At 35.7% G+C, this 21,167-nt stretch overlaps 1 protein-coding gene across 1 annotated transcript in view; it reads left to right on the forward strand.

Annotated features, from left to right (window-relative positions):
• tgm1l1 (transglutaminase 1 like 1) overlaps window positions 1-21,167 on the forward strand; it is a 28,109-nt gene that overhangs the window by 2,999 nt on the left and 3,943 nt on the right. The window contains exons 2-10 of the mRNA XM_048163461.1: window positions 4,043-4,320; window positions 4,430-4,621; window positions 6,779-7,030; window positions 13,077-13,195; window positions 14,026-14,133; window positions 14,270-14,447; window positions 16,698-16,836; window positions 17,147-17,339; window positions 17,767-17,920. Coding sequence (XP_048019418.1) covers window positions 4,044-4,320; window positions 4,430-4,621; window positions 6,779-7,030; window positions 13,077-13,195; window positions 14,026-14,133; window positions 14,270-14,447; window positions 16,698-16,836; window positions 17,147-17,339; window positions 17,767-17,920 — 1,612 coding nt within the window. The 5' untranslated portion in view covers window position 4,043. The remainder of the gene's footprint in view (window positions 1-4,042; window positions 4,321-4,429; window positions 4,622-6,778; window positions 7,031-13,076; window positions 13,196-14,025; window positions 14,134-14,269; window positions 14,448-16,697; window positions 16,837-17,146; window positions 17,340-17,766; window positions 17,921-21,167) is intronic.

The following is a 21,167-nucleotide window of genomic DNA, read 5'->3' on the forward strand; positions in this document are numbered from 1 at the left end:
TCATAGATCGTAGAACCTAATAGTTCTCACTCACCGTTGATGCTAAACTGAAACACAAAGATGTTTCTCCTAAAAGTCCTTTAGGGAAATAAAAACAGCCACAACATACAGTAAGAATATAGAGCTATAGAATGAATATGGGTGACAGATCATTTGGTCTTGGAAGAATTTGAGGAAATCTTTTTGATACCTTGGTATCTTTTGGTATGTTATATCGTTAACCATATTTAGCCTACTGTATCATATGTAATACACAAAAAAGGCCTCTAAATTATTAACATAATGAAAACTATGCTGAAAATTGTTTTTGTCCACAATCTTCTTCGTGCTTTCTGTCACCTGATTGGTAGTTTAGACTTTTTTTAGCAAGTAAAAGTCCTTTATATATATATAATTGTAAAAATATCAACCTTCAGGTCATGACCAGGTGTCTTTTTGCTATAAAATATTGAAATCTTGCAAGTAGTCTGCTATATAGTTATTAAGATCTCATTGATTGTAATTTCTTACTTTTTTCAGCCATATAAATATGAGCAACTGCATCAAATTGCATATTTATGCTCAGTTTTTGGGCCTCTGAAAAAATGTTGATGTTTTTTCCTCCATATTCTCACTATATCATACTATATGGGCCATAAAAGCCTTATATATCAAATATGATACTCAACATTTCAGTAAATGTTCAATTCCATTAGATTTTTCTTATTTCATATGTCATATTTTACAGCGTTAAGATCTATTCTGAAAGTCTCATTGAACAGATTCTCCTTCCTTGACAGATATAACCATCTCAGTGCTGTCTCACTTTGTGCCTGCAGGGCCGTAGAGGTCGTGACCTCTTGAGTCTTGTGTTTAGGAAATTGGGCGACTGATTGGTTGAACACAGAGAATTGCTTGAATACAGTCTTTGAGAATCTTTGACTCATCACGCCTTGTGGAAGTTCTCATGACATCACAGATCAACCTTGTTTCATCATGAGTGTATTTTTCCTAATTGAATGTCATTTGCATTCACATTTGTCCTCTAGTCTGTCCTGTCCTGTAACGTTAGCATCTGCAGGCTTACAGTCATCCAGAGCTGCATTGCACACATTCTTGTGACTTATACTACGCCCACCCCATCACATATACAGCTGCAAACTTATGAGCAGAACTGTGAGTGTTTGACTGTGTTAAACTGGTAAACCTTTGGACATTTTTAGCTAAATAGTAAACATAGGCAAACATGTCTGATGTGTATAAAGGCAGTGTAATTCAGTGGCTAAATCTGATGGAAGTCGGCGAAATGGGTGAAATTGCTTACAACACTTAAATATCAATAACGTGCAGTACAGTTTTACTGTTTTTTCATAGCTAAAGGAACTTAAATGAGCTTTCAGTTATGTTTTATTGACAAACCATCTATGTCTGAGAAGTTTCAGCTAAAATTCATTTGGAGAAAGAAAAAAGAAACTCAAATGAGTCAATAGTTAGGAGTTTAGAGCTATAAAATGAATGTGGATAGCAGCTCAGATCATTTGTTTGAGTTCATGTTTGAGTTCACATTGAATTCTTTGACTTTGGATTACAGATGTTAGTATCTCTGCAAATCGTAGCACTGTTTGAGACATTACATTACATTAAATTCATGCATTTAGCTTTTATCCAAAGCGACTTACACTAAAGCAATTTGTCGGAATCAATAACATTCACAATATACAATGCCAGATTTATTAGAAAAGATTAGGAAGCAAGTTAAAGAAGAGAAGAAATGCAGAGAAAAATGTTTTTTTAGACATTAGCTATGTTTCCATTCAAAGTTATGAATTTAACTTGTGTGCAAAATTGGAACATAACATAAAACATTTTGAATGAAGCAGAGTTTCCATCCCATGTGTTCAAGAGAGCAAAATCGTCACTTCCTAGGAAATTGCTGTGAAATATCTGTAATAAAAATGGAAGTTGCTGCAATGAGGAAAGCCACTGTGGCTATTTTTAATAAATGACTTGCATCTCAAAATGCAATAAACGCTGTCATATTATCTTGTGTTCGGATGCTGGTGTTTGGGAATGCAATAATGTGAGACGCCTCTGGGTGGGAATTCAACCAAATCATTCTGACGACAGACTTTGGCTCAGGCACTTCTGAATGAGCAAACCAACATTTGAGATGCTGTTCATTGAAATTGGTCTGCTGGTTAGTCAGTTCGGTTCATGTGTTTTTTATGCACATTTATGCATTTATGCATAATTTATGTGCATCTTGGTGTATCCATCCAGAGTTTTTTTTATGCAATATCCTAAAATGCACATAAAAATAGATGGATGGAAACATAGCGAGATTATTGGGGGTTTAAGAGAAAAATCTGATGAGAACAATCTTACAAAAGTCTCAATTTGCTGTTCATTTAATCTCTTTGCTGTTGAGGAGAAACAGTTGAGATGTTAAAGAGAAAGTCCTGCAGAGGCGTGTCTGCTTTATGTGAAATTCAAGGGAATGAGTCTCAGAAATGGAGGCAGCTGGTTATAGATAGTTTGGAATTTGTTAATTGTGAGAAATGTCTTGGGAAAACAGAAGAAAACATGTTGAGGACATGGAGGGAGAGCACAAGGCCATTCAGAGGAAAACACATGTTTCTCATTTTCAGTGTTTACTCAGCGTCATTGGGACAGAACAGTGCAACGTCAGCATTTCTATTCCTCGTGAATTTTTTGGTGTTCTGCACCAAAAAACTACTGATCGCTGACCATTTGTGAACAATTACTGATGTTTATTTTAATGGCAATCAGACAGATCTGATGGTGGAAACAATGCTGGATAATTCCAATATCTTTAAGCAGCATGTTGAAGTTTACAGACCACGACCAAACCGGCAATTACTTTAACAACACTGGGGAAATGCAGATGTATGGGAACTTTTTCTTTCCAACTCATGCACTTCTTGATTATGCCAATATATCGGCCAATATATCATTTATCAGCTTTCAAATCGGTTATCGTATCGGCCAAAATTTTAAAATCGGTGCATCCCTGGTTTAATTCCATGAGATACATCCAGCTATCATCATAAAAGCATAGTATATTTTGCATTTTAAACCAATTTTGTATACTGATTTTTATTTTGTTCAGATGTTTTACTTCCAGCATGATCTTTAAACACCATTTAAATTCAGTCTTGTTGAATGAGAAAATACAAATGAAACACTTACAATGCCTTATTGCATTATGCATTTATCTTACGTGTGATTCATACTGGATGCACATGTATGAAACTTGGTTTCATTTTTATTTTGTTTTCTTCAAAGAGTTAAAGTCCTTCTCACATTCACAAAGTGTGAATTGCTTACATTGCTATTGCTATCGCTAGAGAACATAAGCAGGGGAAATGGTCTTGTGTTAACCTCAATACCAAAAACTTCACACTTTACGTTTCCTCAAGCCAAGCCCATATCTATCTCTAACTTGTTTTTGTTCCATTTCAAAGTTAAGAACGTTTTATATCTTGACAGATGCATTATACAAATGCTTGGTATCACTTGTGACATAGCAACCATACACTATAAACCGGAATAAGTTGGCAAAACTCAAAATATTTGAGGCTCAAAATTTTTAAGTTAAGAAATTCAAAGTTTAAATAAGCAGCTAGCTATAACAAGCTAACTTGCTAATTTGCTAATGTTTACAATAGCATGGTATAGCATTTAGTTCAGTATAGCAAATAGTTCAGTTTACTTAAAATATATCAGTTCTGTGAACTTGAAAGAAAAAGAAAGTGCTAAATACTCATAAAAGTTAATTTGACTGAACTTATTTAAGTTTGTCCTACTCAAACCAATTATTTTTAGCGTTAGGGTTAACAGTAGGCAGATGCTAGTCTTAAGTTAAAAGTCAAGTCTTGGCTCTCTGATTTATGAGATCTTGTTTGTATTCTCTTTGAATTTGCTTCACCGATTAATCATTATCAACAAATGCCATTGTTAAACTTTAAATGTCTGCTCATTCCACTTATGTCAAGTCTTTAATTTTCCATGTACAGTAATTACATTGTATGATGTCTTTCAGGATGCCAGGAGAAAGACTGTCAATCCGAGATAACTCCGCTGTGGGCCGTTTCCACGGTGCCTCTGAAAGCAACGGTCGTGCCGTCCCTGAAAGACACACCGAGGCCAAAGTGAAGAAAGAGGAGAGCGGATGTCGCCGTTGGTTACGGAGGGTTTGTCCGTGCTGCGTCCGACAACAGAGCAACCCAGATGATTTTACCAAAGAAGAGGATGCTGGGGCTGGAGAAGAAGAGGGGCCGGTATCTCCAGTGCCTCCCAGCATTGATACAGAGCTAGTCGGTGAGAATCTCCATCTGAGACAGTCGGCTTATTGACAGTCAAATACAAAAAAACTTCATCTGAATGTCCTCAAACTCAATCTTTATTTTCTTCTATTTTTCCTCATCAGAGTTATCTCTAGCAGTACGTTCTGTGGATCTGCTCAGCCGGAAATCTGATCGGAACAGGAAGGAACATCACACGGATCAATACTACGGTGACCAGCTCATCATCCGCAGAGGACAGACGTTCCAAATAGAGCTTGACCTCTCACGACCTTTCAACCCAAACACAGATAAACTTCACCTGGAACTGAAGACAGGTGAGCGTGAAGGAAAGTTGCATAAATATGTGCTTTATCTATTTTTTTATGTTGGTTTCAAACATAAAGTAAAAGCTATAGATAGATAGATGATAGATATATGGAAGAGGATTAGGGCCAAGCAATAATAAAAAAATAAAACCATCTCGAGATTAAAGTTGTTAAATTTCGAGAAAAAACTCGTTAAATTTCGAGAAAAAGGTTGAGATAAAATGTTGAGAATAAACTCGTTAAATTACGAGAAAAAACTCACTAAATTTCAAGAAAAAAGTCGAGATAAAATGTTGAGAATAAAATCATTAAATTACGAGAAAAAAGTAGTTAGATTATGAGAACAAATTCGTTAAATTATGAGAAAAAAAGTCGTTAAATTTCAAGAAAAAAAGTCGAGATAAAATGTTGAGAATAAAGTCATTAAATTACGAGAAAAAAGTCGTTAAATTATGAGAACAAATTCGTAATTTAACGAATTTAACGACTTTTTCCTCATAATTTAATGAGTTTATTCTCAACATTTTATCTCAAATTTTTTCTTGAAATTTAACGAGTTTTTTCTCGTAATTTAATGAGTTTATTCTCAACATTTTATCTCAACTTTTTTCTCGAAATTTAACGAGTTTTTTTCTCGTAATTTAATGAGTTTATTCTCAACATTTTATCTCAACTTTTTTCTCGAAATTTAACGAGTTTTTTTCTCGTAATTTAATGAGTTTATTCTCAACATTTTATCTCAACTTTTTTCTCGAAATTTAACGAGTTTTTTTCTCGTAATTTAATGAGTTTATTCTCAACATTTTATCTCAACTTTTTTCTCGAAATTTAACGAGTTTTTTTCTCGTAATTTAACGAGTTTATTCACAAAGTTTTATCTCAACTTTTTTCTCATAATTTAACAAGTTTATTCTCAACATTTTATCTCGACTTTTTTCTCGAAATTTAATGAGTTTTTTCTCGAAATTTAACAACTTTAGTCTCGAGATGGTTTTATTTTTTTATTATTGCTTGGCCCTAATCCTCTTCCGTATAGATAGATGTTATGAACAGTGGTATTATTTGCACCGTAATTTTGGCTACCAAAATGTTTTGTCCGAAATAACTATTTTCAGTTTCGTTTTTAACCAAATGTGACCTGAATTTTCGGGTTCGGCCTAGAATATTCATTTCAGTGCATCCCTAATTATTTGTCCAAATAAGTGTCAGTAAACAGTAAGTTCCCATTTGTGACAACGTGCCCCACAACCAGTCATCCAGAGTGCATTGAACTGTATATTTTTTCCTGGCCAATAACTCTGGAAATATTCAATGGCGTTTTAATAGTCAACACCTCAAGGTATTAAACACTCAGAAATAAGAAATATTCACCAGAATAAAATAGCCCCAGTCTATTTTACATTTGCTCATGGAGAAAAAAATCACATGTTGTTATTTCAAGTATAGTCTTTCTACTGTTCCTGTTGACTGCAGATTGAAATTATTATTTTCAGACTGACAAACACAGTGGGAGTGCTCATCTCAGACTGGAACTTGTCTCACTGATAAAGGCGTAAACACATCTGTGGTTTTCGCATTTCTCTCTTAAACCACACCTAATGATACAGCTCACCTCTTTTGTAGAGATAGGAAGTTAGGGAGTGAGAGATAAACAATAAAACCACAATAATAACACACGCTGAAACACGATAATTCAACTGTTCAAACTAACTGATGTGGTCCGATTCGCAATCTATTTTACTTCCAAATTTCAAAGAGAAACAGAATATTTACCCCAAAAAATGTCTGAAAAAAAATCAGCACTTGATTGGATCAACAAAAATAATAACTTGACTTTTACTTTCTGCTGCTGTGTACTCTTTGTCTTACACAGCTATTTTCATGTTTCACTTCTAACACATAAACATTTAAATGCATGACTTTTTAGTTATTAATAACCATAAAGAACAGGAATTGAAAAAGGAAGTACCAGGTTTCATTAGTGCAAGTCTTATGTGTTTTATCTGGCCTTGTGTGACTGAATCACAGTATTTCATCATAGTTGGATTGTTTGGATTTGGCTGGAATCCTCCCTCATGTAATAATTTACCAGGAATTTTGAAACTTAGAACCAAATAAATCACGTTCTTCTCAAACCATTTGTTTCACGTCCATGTCATCATTCAGGGCCGCTCCCGCTGGTGTCAAAGGGCACGCACATCATCGTACCGCTGGTGGACGAACTCCAGGATGAACGCTGGGAGGCCAAGATCGTGGAGCAGAACATGAACCGAGCCAAGCTGTCCATCAACTCCTCCACTACTGCTGTCATTGGAAAGTACAAACTGACCGTCGTGACACAATGTCTGAAGACGGGCGAAACTACCACGCATGACCCTGACAAAGACATTTCCATGCTCTTCAACCCCTGGTGTGAAGGTAAGACAAAAACATGTTCCAACATATGCATAATACAGCTCAACAATTAGATTGAAAGAGTTCATCTTATCAATAATGCTGATGATGTAGATGTGTCACAACTCCGAATTAACGTGACTTTGGTTCAACTTTGCTTTTTAAACCAATGGAATGGCTCTGAAAAACAAAATAATTTCCCACTTTCCCCTTAAAGTGCCTCTATTTTGCTATTTCAGATATGACCTTTCATTTATTGTGTAATATAGCTGTTTGTGAGTGTAAAAGGTCTGAAAAGTTTCAAAGATCAAAGTATACGACAAATGCAGTTATTGTCTCCTAAAAGAAAAAAAACGTTTCTGGACTGCCGAAATGAGTCGTCAGTAATTCCAGTCTTACTTCCTGCATGAACCTTTGTAGGTTTGTAACACATTTGCATAATGCCCACATATAGTCTTCATTGGCTGCCCGTGAACAACATCTACTTTGACCCGCCCTCAAACACTGTAGTTGTAGCTGAGGCCAGGAAGAGTTTGGCTCGTGTTGTCAGAGCAGAGTAGACCAATCACAACAGATTGGGCCATCTGACCAATCAGAGTAGAGTAGGCTCTCAGAAAGGAGGGGTTTAGAGAGACCAAAATCATTGATCGAACCATTTCAGACACTGTGAGAAAAGAAGTGATGCTGCAATGTATATTATGAGAAAATTAAAGTGTTTTTGACCTTGGATGCATGTAAACCTATTGTAGGACAACTCTGAAACAAAATTAGGAACCTTTGAAATAGCATAATACTGGCACTTTAATAAAAAAACATAGGTGCTATCATCTCAAAAATATTTTAGGGATTCATGATCCTTTAAGAAGATATTTTATGCTCATGATTAGCCTAATTCCATTTGCATCAGCACAGAGAATGCAGTGCATTCATGAATTACGTCATGTCACATTTCGAAATGCAGAGATGATGACTGTACCGAACTCATCCATTGACGAGAAGCCAACGCACACCTTCACTGAAGCATGTCTGGGAAACGCTGATATATTTAGCCTTAAATATTGCACAGGCAACTGTTAACGCAATATAACACGAAGGTGCAAGTTTCCTCTTGTGGCCCAGTGACTTACGTCAGTCTTCAGGAGGAATGAACGTGTTCTTGAAATCCATTTGTGTTGCAGAAGTTTGGATTAACAACTGCTTTGGCTTCACTGCAACTACTGGCTATAACTCATAACTAATTCTGCCATCATAAGAGAGGTTGGCCAGTTTTACATCATCTCTGTCACGCATCAATCAGTTTAAATAATGCCTGCGGGAGATGAGGTGCTTTCCTTATGAAGGTTTTTGAAATATAATGTATTAGATTATGTTATGTTCCACTTTACTTGTTCCATTCTTGCAAAAAGTGTATTTACACAGACTTTTTAATGACTTTTCATGGATTTGCAGGTAGGGTTATCAAAAGTACCAACTTCGGTGCCAAGTCGGTACTGAAATTTTAAAAATGTGATGATACCAACATTTCCCTCTAGCATTTCGAGTGCTGTTGATTGGCCATTGAGTTCACGCACTCAACAGATATGTCTGTGATTGGCTACAATGATACAACCAGGGCTTGACATTAACACCTGCCAACCCGCCAAATGCGGGTAGATTTCAGCTGTGGCGGGTAAGACAGCCACTCCCACTAGCCACTTTGGCGGGTTGAATATAATTTCAGTTTACAGCCAAATGATCGTCGAAGATCGTCGTAGCACAAAATTACAATCCAATCACATAATTCGTTATTTAGGCTACGTGCAGTTAGTGAATGAGGGATAGGCGGAATTCAGTCGCGCGCGATCAGTTCTCCTCGCGCCTGAATAGTTAAACAGTGCACACAGATGTCTAAATGTCCATCGTGTGGAGTATCTCGCGTGAATACAGTCGGTTATGGCTTAGTGGACGTAAACAGGTGGGTAATAACTGGATATGCGTCAGTTACGTCCATGCATTCAGCAGCCCAATTAAATACCTGTCTGTCATTAATGTTAATCAAACAACAAAAGATGTTAAATAATCTGAAAAAAGATTATTTTTAATTTACTGTTGTTTTTGTAATTTGCTTCTTTGTTCTTTTATATAGCCTAACACAAATAACTTACACAATTTCTCATATTAGCCCATGCTCATATTGTCCACCTCTTGCCCACCTGTACATACCAGCTGATATACAATGTAGTCTTGATTTGGGTGGTCAATCTGCATTTAAAAGTTTGAAAGGGTTTTAAATCTTCTAAATCAAGTAAAATGACTCAAAATAAAGTAATTTAAGCATAACAAAGTCAACTTTAATCATATAAAATGTAATTTACCAACATCAAAATTGAGGCCAGTGAAAATGCTCAGTGGCTAGTAACTTTGGAAAACCACTAGCCACAGTGGCTGGTGAGCAAAAAAGTTAATGTCAAGCCCTGGATACAACGCTTCAAAAACATGTTGTAAATAGGCATCTTTGACGGTTTTCACTGAGCGCTTACACAGATAAACACAGGAGCATTTGAAAGCAGATGTCTATCAGCGGATATATTAGGGATCTGCTGATAAACGCCCGCTTACAAAGCACAAAGTCACTCCAAAGGGAGTTATTCCCTGAATGACCTCCATTGTAGTCTTGAGTTTTCTTCCAGGAACAAACACGTCCAAATTTTCCTCATTTTAAATAATTACCACCAAGACATATGCAAAATAAAGGGGTGGGGCCTGGTTAAGTTAGTTAGTAATATGTTGAAACTCGTAAATATTGTAAGAGGTGGGAAATTTCTGAAACACGCTTCAAAGTGTTTGACAAATCACGAAACACTGGTCCAGCCGACCAATTGCGCTTTTAGGAAGGCGGGGCTTCATAGAGACAGGAACTGAACAGAGTGTTACTGACAGACTGGGAAGAGAGGTGCTGCAATAATGTCAAATATGTGAAAATTATATTCTTTTTGAATGTTGAACATGAAAACTTACTCTAGTAGAGCCCAAAAACAAAAATCTAAATCAAAACAAGCTAGTTGTGTTGGGTGGTTTGGACTGTGCACTGCTTCCTTCACTGAATGCCAGAGATGATTGTTGAAGAAATAGAGAGGTCTGCCAAATCACCTTTCTCTCCAAACACTGTAATTCTTTTTCTCTCCTTCTATTTTTTTTCTCTCTCTGCATTTTTTTCTGAAATTTTTTCCACAGCCCCACCTCATCTGGCAATTCACATGTCAAATATATCTTTCCCTCTCCTGCTCTCTTTCTCTCCCTCCTTGGCTGCTCGTTCACTCCAGGCCCCTTCCTGTCATTCTTTACTGGGTTCTTTCAGCATGGTTTGTTTTATAACACTACATTTCATTGCTCTGTGCTTTTGCTGAAAGCTGCTGGCTCATTCCTGTTCTTCAGAACAAGCTGAACTCTGCAACTCTGCATGTAATGTTGTCATTTGGGGAAGTATTTCAATAACAGCGTGTTGCTGAGTTTCAGATAAATGTTTAGGCTTTTTAACTTTATTCATTAAAACTGATTAATTACTCAAAGGAAATATAGGTATGAGGATTCGATGTTACAATTTAGGAAGTATTCTTTAAGTGAATAAGTGGGGGGCTCACTAACAGTAAAGTGCCCTTTCGGTCGTATTGCGGTGCCCCCCGGAATGCGAATTTACCCGGAATGTGATTTCAACTGAGGGGGTTTTCCACAACTTGGCACTGCAACACATGTTGTAACCCTCAAAGGCATCTCTGTCGTTTTGTTGCTGGAGTAATCCTGTGTTTGCGTCTGTTTCATATTTACTACTACGTGACGTGTCAATTGGTGGGTGGGTCTATAGATGATGTAGAAGCGTTGATCTTCTTCTGCAGAAGCAGTCTTTCATCACACTATGACGTAATAATGTGACGATAGCTGTTTTTGGACTAAAGACCTATATGTCAAAAGATCAAGGAAAATTTGATTTTTCAATTCATGAGAAATCTCTTTCAAAGGGAAAAAATTAGGACACAAAGACGCAAAAAATGAAGACACAAATATTTCTTAATTAATGGCATGTCTTTCATTTTAGAACATTGTTATCATAGTATTTTTTTTCCTATTATAGTATTTATTAATATTTTTAATTAGCTTTTATTTTCTATTAGTGACACTGGACAACAAAACCACTCATAAGGGTAATTTTTTTAATAAAATTGAGATTTATACATCATTTTAAAGCTGAATAAATAAGCTTTCCATTGATGTATGGTTTGTTAGGATAGGACAATATTTGGCCTTTAAAGTTGTCCAAATAAGTCCTTAGAAATGCATATCCACTCACAAAAATACATTTTTGATATATTTACAGTAGGAAATTTACAAAATATCTTCATGGAACATGATCTTTACTTAAAGGTGCCATCAAACATTTTTTTACAAGATGTGATATAAGTCTAAGGTGTCCCCTGAATGTGTCTGTGAAGTTTCAGCTCAAAATACCCCATAGATTTTTTTTAATTAATTTTTTAACTGTCTATTTTGAGGCATAATTAGAAATGCGCCGATTCAGGCTGCGGCCCCTTTAATTGCTCGCGCTTTCCGCCCCCTCCCGAGCTCTCGACTCTATCACTGCATAAACAAAGTTCACACAGCTAATATAACCCTCAAAATGAATCTTTACAAAGTGTTCGTCATGCAGCATGTCTAATTGCGTAAGTATAGTATTTATTTGGATGTTTACATTTGATTCTGAATGAGTTTGAGGCTATGCTCCGTGGCTAACGGCTAATGCTACATTGTTGGAGAGATTTATAAAAAATGAAGTTGTGTTTATGAATTATACAGACTGCAAGTGTTTAATAATGAAAATAGGCTCTTGTCTCTGTGAATACAGTAAGAAACGATGGTAACTTTAACCACATTTAACAGTACATTAGCAACATGCTAACGAAACATTTAGAAAGACAATTTACAAATATCACTAAAAATATCATGGATTATGTCAGTTATTATTGCTCCATCTGCCATTTTTCACTGTTGTTCTTGCTTGCTTACCTAGTCTGATGATTCAGCTGTGCACATCCAGACGTTTTGCCCTTGTGTAATGCCTTGAACATGAGCTGGCATATGCAAATATTGGGGGCGTACACCCCGACTGTTACGTAACAGTCGGTGTTATGTTGAGATTCGCCTGTTCTTCGGAGGTCTTTTAAACAAATGCGATTTATATACGAAAGAGGAAACAATGGAGTTTGAGACTCACTGTATGTCATTTCCATGTACTGAACTCTTGTTATTTAACTATGCCAAGGTAAATTCAATTTTCAATTCGATGGCACCTTTAATATCCTAATGATTTTTGGCATAAAGAAAAATCGATAATTTTGACCCATACAATGTATTGTTGGTTATTGCTACAAATATACCCGTGCGACTTATGACTGCTTTTGTGGTCCAGGGTCACGTTTAATTAATGGCATGTCTTTCATTTTAGAACAGGGTTATCATAGTATTTTTATATATTTTTATTTAAAATTTTAATTGAATTTAATTCATTTATTTATTTCAGTTTTAGTAATTTTATTTCATTTAGTGCTCAAGGCTTTGAAGTTTAGGTTTTATATTTAATTTTATTTCAGCTTTATTTAAATAATTTTTTAATAGTTTTAGTTTTAGATAGCAATAACAACAGTGTTGTAAAAGTTTGTTTTTCTGTCCTTCTGATCTTCTTCTATCTCTCTGCTTCACTCTTCCAGGCCTCTTTCCGTTACACTGGTCTTTTTCTCCACTGTGTCTGAGTGATTTTTCCATTCATTTTGTAATCTTTTCAGACCGCTATCATTTCCTTTACTTTATAGTGCCTCCATTCACTCCCTTTTCCCATTTGATTGCACCTCCCTTGTGTTCACGCCCTGGTGCAGGAACAGAGAACATTCCAATGGGACAGAACAGATTCCAGTCGTTGATGATGTCACTCTATAAGACTGTTTTCCTTTCAGATGAACCAAACCACCATATCAAATCCTGGAACTGTGTGTTCATCCTCCCTTATGACTCTCTTTCTCTTTCTCTCTCTCTTTCTTCTCAGAGGACACAGTGTACATGGAGGGTGAGAAAGAGCTGAAGGAGTACGTCTTAAACGATACTGGAAGAATCTACTACGGCACTGAGAAGCAGATCGGAGCTCGGACGTGGAACTTCGGCCAGGTGTGGAGATCAGAATAGAGCACTTTCTCTGGAAAAAAAAAAAGTTTTATACAAATCTTATACAATCAAGAAAGCACAACGCACATCATAAATCACACATGGAATCCCAATTGACACTTATCACCACAAATGCCAATGCCAGGTGAACTTAGAATAAAAAAATGACCTGCCGTGAAACTGTTTTGCATTATTTTCATAAAATATATATATTTTTTTGTCAGACTGAAAATTTAATCTTTTAGTAATTATTCCTTTCCACAGCTTTCTATAACAGTCAGTGTTATTTTATATTATGTATATACTATTATAGTATTTATTAAGATTTTGCTTGAATTTGCTGTTTTTTTATCTCTTAATGTTTTAATTTTAGTTTTAATAATTTAAGTTTTAGTAATTTTGTTATGTGTTTTTGTCAGTTTTATTAGTTATTTCTATTTATCTTTAATTTATTTTTTATTTCAGTTTTAGTTCAACAAACTTTAACTTATTCTTGCAAAAAAACACCCACTTACAGGAAAATACAACACATCTTAACAACACATAAAGCACCAAACCACAGGTTGTGTTGTTTTTATGTGACATTTACGGTAAATCTGACATCAATTATACCACAATTATAGATTGCATTGAAAAAAAAAAAAAACCCAAAAAACCCCTAAAAAACAGAGAAGCATTTACTGTGAAATTAGCAGAAAATGTGTGTGGACTTAGCAACTGGAATTTGTTTACACAACAAAGCTATTTTTGAGGAGTGTTATTTTTGGACCAGGATTTGACTGTTTAGCACCATTGAGATTTTGCGCCAAATGAAAGTTGTCTCTCTCTCACAGTTTGATGAAGGAATTCTGGAGGCCTGTCTGTTTGTGCTGGATAATAGCGAGGTTCCTCCCTCAGGTAGAGGAAATCCTATCAGTGTGGTCCGAGTCATTTCTGCCATGGTGAGTCCCACCCCGACCGTCAATATTAATGGAACGGCTCAAGAAAAGAGTGCCATATTATTCTGATACTCTTTACAAAGACTCTTTACCCACTTGACCTCAGAAAGCCTTGACTTTATCTGATTCCCTGTTCTAGATCAATGCTCCGGATGACCTTGGCGTTCTGGAGGGAAACTGGTCTGGGAATTACGCGGGTGGAACGTCTCCCACTGCCTGGAGTGGCAGTGTGGAAATCCTCAAGCAATACCACAAAGAAGGAGGAAAACCCGTCAAATACGGGCAGTGCTGGGTGTTTTCTGGGGTCACGACCACAGGTGTGTGTGTACAGATAACAGCCACAAGCTTGTGGTTAGTGATTCAGGATTCAAGCTGTGGACATCTAACATAAAAAACTTGTGAAAAATCACTCTCGCCAAAAGCCCTCCTTCCAAAGACACATCAGCCGATCCGAAATCAGTGTTTTTGATTAGCTTTGTAAGGGAACGTGGTTTTCCACTGCATTACTTTGTCATGGTTTTTCTATGTAAACAACATGATCTAGATGGACATGTTTGACGGTTGGTGACTTGTGTCTTTTGCAGCATCTCGTGCATGATGTGGCATTCTAAAAATGTGCCGCTCAAGTTTAAAGATGTTCAACTTTAAAAATTTTTATTTTTTTTTTCAATTCACTGCCCTGCGTCTCACATTTTAAACCGCAAAAATGTTCTGTGTGAATGGCCCCTAAAAAGTACGGAAGAGGATTAGGGCCAAGCAATAATAAAAAAATAAAACCATCTCGAGATTAAAGTTGTTAAATTTCAGGACAAAACTCGTTAAATTTCGAGAAAAAAGTCGAAATAAAATGTTGAGAATAAACTCATTAAATTACGAGAAAAAACTCGTTAAATTTCGAGAAAAGGGTTGAGATAAAATGTTGAGAATAACTCAAATTACGAGAAAAAAAGTTGTTAAATTACGAGAAAAAAAGTTGTTAAATTACGAGAACAAATTCGTTAAATTATGAGAAAAATGTCGTTAAATGTCGATAAAAAAGTCGAGATAAAATGTTGAGAATAACTCAAATTACGAGAAAAAAAACTTGTTAAATTAGGAGAAAAAAAGTTGTTAAATTACGAGAACAAATTCGTTAAATTATGAGAAAAATGTCGTTAAATGTCGAGAAAAAAGTTGAGATAAAATGTTGAAAATAAACTCATTAAATTATGAGAAAAAAGTCGTTAAATTACGAGAACAAATTCGTTAAATTATGAGAAAAAAGTCGTTAAATTACGAGAACAATTTTGTTAAATTACGAATTTGTTCTCATAAACTAACGACTTTTTTCTCGTAATTTAACGAGTTTGTTCTCAACCTTTTATCTCGACTATTTTCTCGAAATTTAACGAGTTTTTTCTCGAAATTTAACAACTTTAATCTTGAGATGGTTTTATTTTTTTATTATTGCTTGGCCCTAATCCTCTTCCGTAAAGTCATTTCAACTATGCATTTTTTTTTTTTTTGCAATTCCAAAAAAAATTCACCGGCCAAATAGTAACTTCACAATTCACAAACAACTAAAACACAAAAAAGAGTAGTAAAAATTTCCCAGATCAGTCTTGTTGCATCTTATTGCAGTCAGGTTGCATTCTGTTTCCTGCAATTATCTTTTGATGTTTTACACATCAAAAGCACATGGCCAAATTGTAATATCAGTGGATTTTGGGAGGGAATATGATGTCATAGGACTAACAAAATATGCTATTGTTTACAAGTTTAAGCGGCCATCAGAATCCGGAGTCGTCAACCTTAAGCTATCTTTACTGCAGTCAGAGCGCTGTGACATTCATAGCTGACCCTGTTAACAGTAGTAACACCTCTTCAGTTTAAAATACTCTTGTCTGCATACTGTTCATTCCACACACAGACATTAATAGTATTTTACTCTGTGCGAGACTCTTGCACTTGTTACTTCTCGTCACAGTAATTCAGTTATTTTGCCTCATGTGTCTCATTCTGTCCTCTTCCTAGTTTGATACGATTAACACTACCATTCAAAATTTGGTGTAATTTTCTCTAATGCTCACCAAGGTGGAATTTATTTGTTCAAAAACAGTAAAAATTGTGAAATATTATTACCATTTAAAATAACTGTTGTTTATTTGAATATATGTTCAAATGTAATTTATTTCTGTGATCAAAGCTGAATTTTCAGCATCATTACTCCAGTCTTCAGTGTCACATGATCCTTCAGAAATCATTCTTAATATGCTGATTTGCTGCTCAAGAGACATTTATGAATAATATCAATGTTGAAAACAGTTGTGCTGCTTCATATTTTTGCAGAAACCGTGAGTTTTTTTTTTTTAGGATTCTGTGATGAATCAAAAGGACAGCATTTATTTGTAACATTATAAATGTCTTTACTGTTGCTTTTGATCAATTTAATGCATCCTTGCTGAATTAAAGTAATAATTTCTTTAAAAAAAAAATCATACTGACCCCAAACATTTGAACTGCAGGTCATATCATTATATTGAATATTTACAATCAGATGAATAACTCTGTTTCCATATCTGTCCCAGTATTGAGATGCCTAGGTATTCCTGCCCGTTCCGTAACGAATTTCCAGTCTGCCCATGATACGGATGTCTCCTTGACAACAGATGTGTATTTCGATGAGAATATGGAACCGATCCATCACCTTAACTCTGACTCTGTATGGTAAGCATTTGTGTTTATTCATGGAAGTCAGTATAAAATAATAAAAATCCAATACTTCTGTTGTATCGGTTGGTCTGTGTTTCTCTGACTGATGAATACAATACATTTTTTATAAAGAATTAAGAAACAGAACAGTGAAGGAAATTCTAGGTCTAATTCTAGTTGGGAAATAATCACTTTGAACAATAATAATTGCATTAAAATATGAACACATTTGGCCATTTCTAATTAATGTCTGGTGGTTACGGCCTTGCCTATATATGTTTCTCTTTCTGTATCCCTGATTTCCTCTTTTCTTCTGTCCCTACAGGAACTTCCATGTTTGGAATGATTGCTGGATGGCCCGTCCAGATTTGCCTCCAGGTATGGGTGGCTGGCAGGCCGTGGATTCCACTCCCCAGGAAACCAGTCATGGGACATTCCGCTGCGGCCCGGCATCACTGGCCGCTATACGCTCTGGACAGGTCTATTTGAAATACGACGCACCTTTTGTCTTCGCTGAGGTGAGTCCAGACCCGTCAATGTTGAAATGATCATTATATCCATAGAACAACCATCCACATCATTTCTGTCTACAAAAGTGCACATTAGTTCAGTCAAATTGACTGCAAACAAATAAAAGTTTTTCATCTAATATGTATATTTTAGTTTTATTTATTGCATTTCAATTACTCTGAAATTATTTTTAATAGTTTTAGTTACAACTAAACGATAATGTTTTCGATTCCTAATTTATAGAAAAAGAATCAAGTTCTGCTCTCATTTCACTCCTGTCCTAAAGCATGGGCCAGCCCTGACATGTTGGCATCTATGTTACATTTTTTCTTTATACCCTCTATAATATCCTGTTTGAAACCTGCATTTATCTTGACAGTCATGTCTCTTTGAAAGATTCTCAGCTATAAACCTTTGCTGTTTTTATGGGTGCAGGTGAACAGCGATAAGATCTACTGGCAGAGGAACCTCGATGGCACCTTCAGTCAAATTCACAGTGAGAAGAAAGCCGTCGGGCATTGCATCAGCACTAAAGCTGTCGGCTCTGATGAGCGTGTGGACATCACAAACATTTACAAATATCCTGAAGGTGAGAAACACACACACATTCACTTTCAGACATTTCAAACATCAATCTCAGTGTCTCGTCCTGCATGTACCCACATGAAATGACAAAAGCAAATATCACATCATATAACAAGAGCCAGTATCTACATGATGATGAAATAATGTGGTATTAAATTTAGGAGAACACTTAAGGACATTTGTACTGGAAATTGCATCAGATCCAAATGAAATCATATTATGTAATATTACATTTTAAAATCAAAAGAAAAGTAAGAAGAAAATGTATACAATTTTGCATGAAGAAATGAAGGCTATTTTAGTACCATTTAAGCTTTTTTTTTTACATTGTGACAATTTTAATGAAAATAAAGCACTGAAATGTGTATTACAACTGTAAATACATTTATACATACACATTTGAATTATATTTGTTATATCTGTGGAAGGAAAATAGTTACAGTGTTTGTTTTACGGCACAAACGAACGTTTGGGATGACTTGAACAACATGGGGTGGAGAATGACGCCACACAACCCAAAAAATAATATTAAATATCTCAAATATCAATCAATCAATCAATCAATCACATTTATTTATATAGCACATTTAAAAACAACACACATTGGCCAAATTGCTTTACATACCTAACACATACAATCTAAGATTATGATACAAAGTATAAAACAATTACAAAAATTACATAAAAGTAATTATGATCAGATGCAAGAGAGAAGAGATGAGTCTTTAAATGAGATTTAAATGCATCAAGGGTGGCACAGGATCTAACATGGAGGGGTAAACTGTTCCATTAACAAGGAGCTGCAACAGAAAAGGTCCTGGTGCCAGCCCATTTAATCCCTTAAAAAATAATAGCATCTTATACTAATCCTAAATTTGACTGGAAGCCATTGAAGGGGTGCTAGTGGAGGTGTTGTGCTTGCATATTTCCTAGTCCCGGTTTAAAAGCCTAGCAGCAGCATTTTGAACCAAATTTTGATAGTCCAGTACGGACGTAATAAAAGCATGCATAACAACTTCCAAATCATTTAAGGGCAAAAGAAGGTTTCAATTTCACTATATTCCTTAACTGGAGAAAATTGATGAATTATATGTTTGGAAGAACTCGGAGGGCCAAAAACTGTCACTTCAGTCTTAGATTCATTCAGGTGGAGAAAATTAGCTACCATCCACTCCTTAATATCATTAAAGGTGCCCTAGAACTTCTTTTTAAAAGATGTAATATAAGTCTAAGGTGTCCCCTGAATGTGTCTGTGAAGTTTCAGCTCAAAATACCCCATAGATTTTTTTTAATTCATTTTTTTAACTGCCTATTTTGGGGCATCATTAACTATGCACCGATATATAGGTTGCGGCCCCTTTAATTCTCGTGCTCCCCCTCCCCCGGAGCTCGCGCTTGCCTTGAACAGCATAAACACAGTTTACACAGCTAATATAACCCTCAAAATGGATCTTTACAAGATGTTCGTCATGCATGCTGCTTGCATACATCGGATCATGTAAGTATAGTATTTATTTGGATGTATTACATTTGATTCTGAATGAGTTTGAGGCTATGCTGCGTGGCTAAAGCTAACATTACACACTGTTGGAGAGATTTATAAAGAATGAAGTTGTGTTTATGCATTATACAGACTGCAAGTGTTTAAAAATGAAAATAGCGATGACTCTCTTGTCTCTGTGAATACAGTAATAAACGATGGTAACTTTAACCACGTTTAACAGTACATTAGCAACATGCTAACGAAACATTTAGAAAGACAATTCACAAATATCACTAAAAATATCATGATATCATGGATCATGTCAGTTATTATCACTCCATCTGCCATTTTTCGCTATTGTTCTTGCTTGCTTACCTAGTCTGATGATTCAGCTGTGCACACACAGACGTTCTGCCCTTGTCTAATGGCTTGATCATGGGCTGGCATATGCAAATATTGGGGGCGTACACCCCGACGGTTACATAACAGTCGGTGTTATGTTGAGATTCGTCTGTTCTTCGGAGGTCTTTTAAACAAATTAGATTTATATAAGAAGGAGGAAACAATGGAGTTTGAAACTCAGTGTATGTCTTTTCCATGTACTGAACTCTTGTTATTCAACTATGCCAATATAAATTCAATATTTAATTCTAGGGCACCTTTAAAACAATCAAAGAGACTGTGAGGCCGCATTATCTCCCATATTTATAGAGAGATAAAGTTGAATATCAGTAGCATAAAAATTATAATATACATTGTTTCTGACAAATATCAGCCAATGGAAGCATGTAAATAGAAAATAAGACTGGACCCAATATCGACCCAATATCCACACTTCATTAGAGCAGAAGAGGATGAAAAATTTCCTAATTCAGAACACAGAAAAAGTTCTCCCAGAAAGATATGTATTAAACCAATTAAGAGCATTTTCTTGAATCCCTGTCCACAGTCTTAAACGCTTCAAAAGTACATCATGCACTATAGTGTCAAATCCATTAAAACTAAAATTGCACACTTTCCTGAATCGACAGACAAAAACAAATTAGACACTTTGAGAAGGGCTGACTCTGTACTGTGTTGAGCCCTAAATCCTGATTGGAACTTACCAAAAATACCATTTCCATTTCAATAAGAGGAAAGCTGTTGAAAGACAGCCTTCTCTAGAATTGTTGACAGGAAAGACAATTCTGAAATTGGCCGATGGTTCCAATAGATGGTTCCAAACCTGCACAAATCGGCACAATCAAATGGCATCGTTTTGGGGATTATTTCATTTTATGGGGTGCCAGCTTCACGGAGGTGAGATTTATTTCAGTTGGGAGGTAAATTCATGTTCTTAGTCAATGCTGTCTTACCAGAGCAACCTACAATACAGAGCTTGAATTACTGGCAAATGCCAGGACAGAGGCAGCCAAGAACACACAATGCCCGGTTTAACTGGCGTTTATGGCTTAACATTCCACTGCCTTCTCACCAAAATACCTGTCATTATCTCCAAACGGGTAGTTTAAACTTAACTGAGTTCCTCCCACAGGAAACAATGGCATCATTGTCTCAGTTACACAAAATATAAACAAATGAGACAACTGACTTAATGTAAGAGTAGCGAGCTATAAAATGGATTTATATAGCAGCTTATGTCATTTAGTTTGGGAAGTGTTGTGAAAGTCTGAGAACATAAGTAAAAATGATCATTTGCTCATCATGTAATTTCATTGATGACTAGGAGAAACAATTGGGATATGATGTCATTTGTAATTTTTCTTTT

The sequence above is a fragment of the Megalobrama amblycephala genome, linkage group LG17, assembly GCF_018812025.1.
Source record: "Megalobrama amblycephala isolate DHTTF-2021 linkage group LG17, ASM1881202v1, whole genome shotgun sequence".
Classification (NCBI taxonomy): domain Eukaryota; kingdom Metazoa; phylum Chordata; class Actinopteri; order Cypriniformes; family Xenocyprididae; genus Megalobrama; species Megalobrama amblycephala.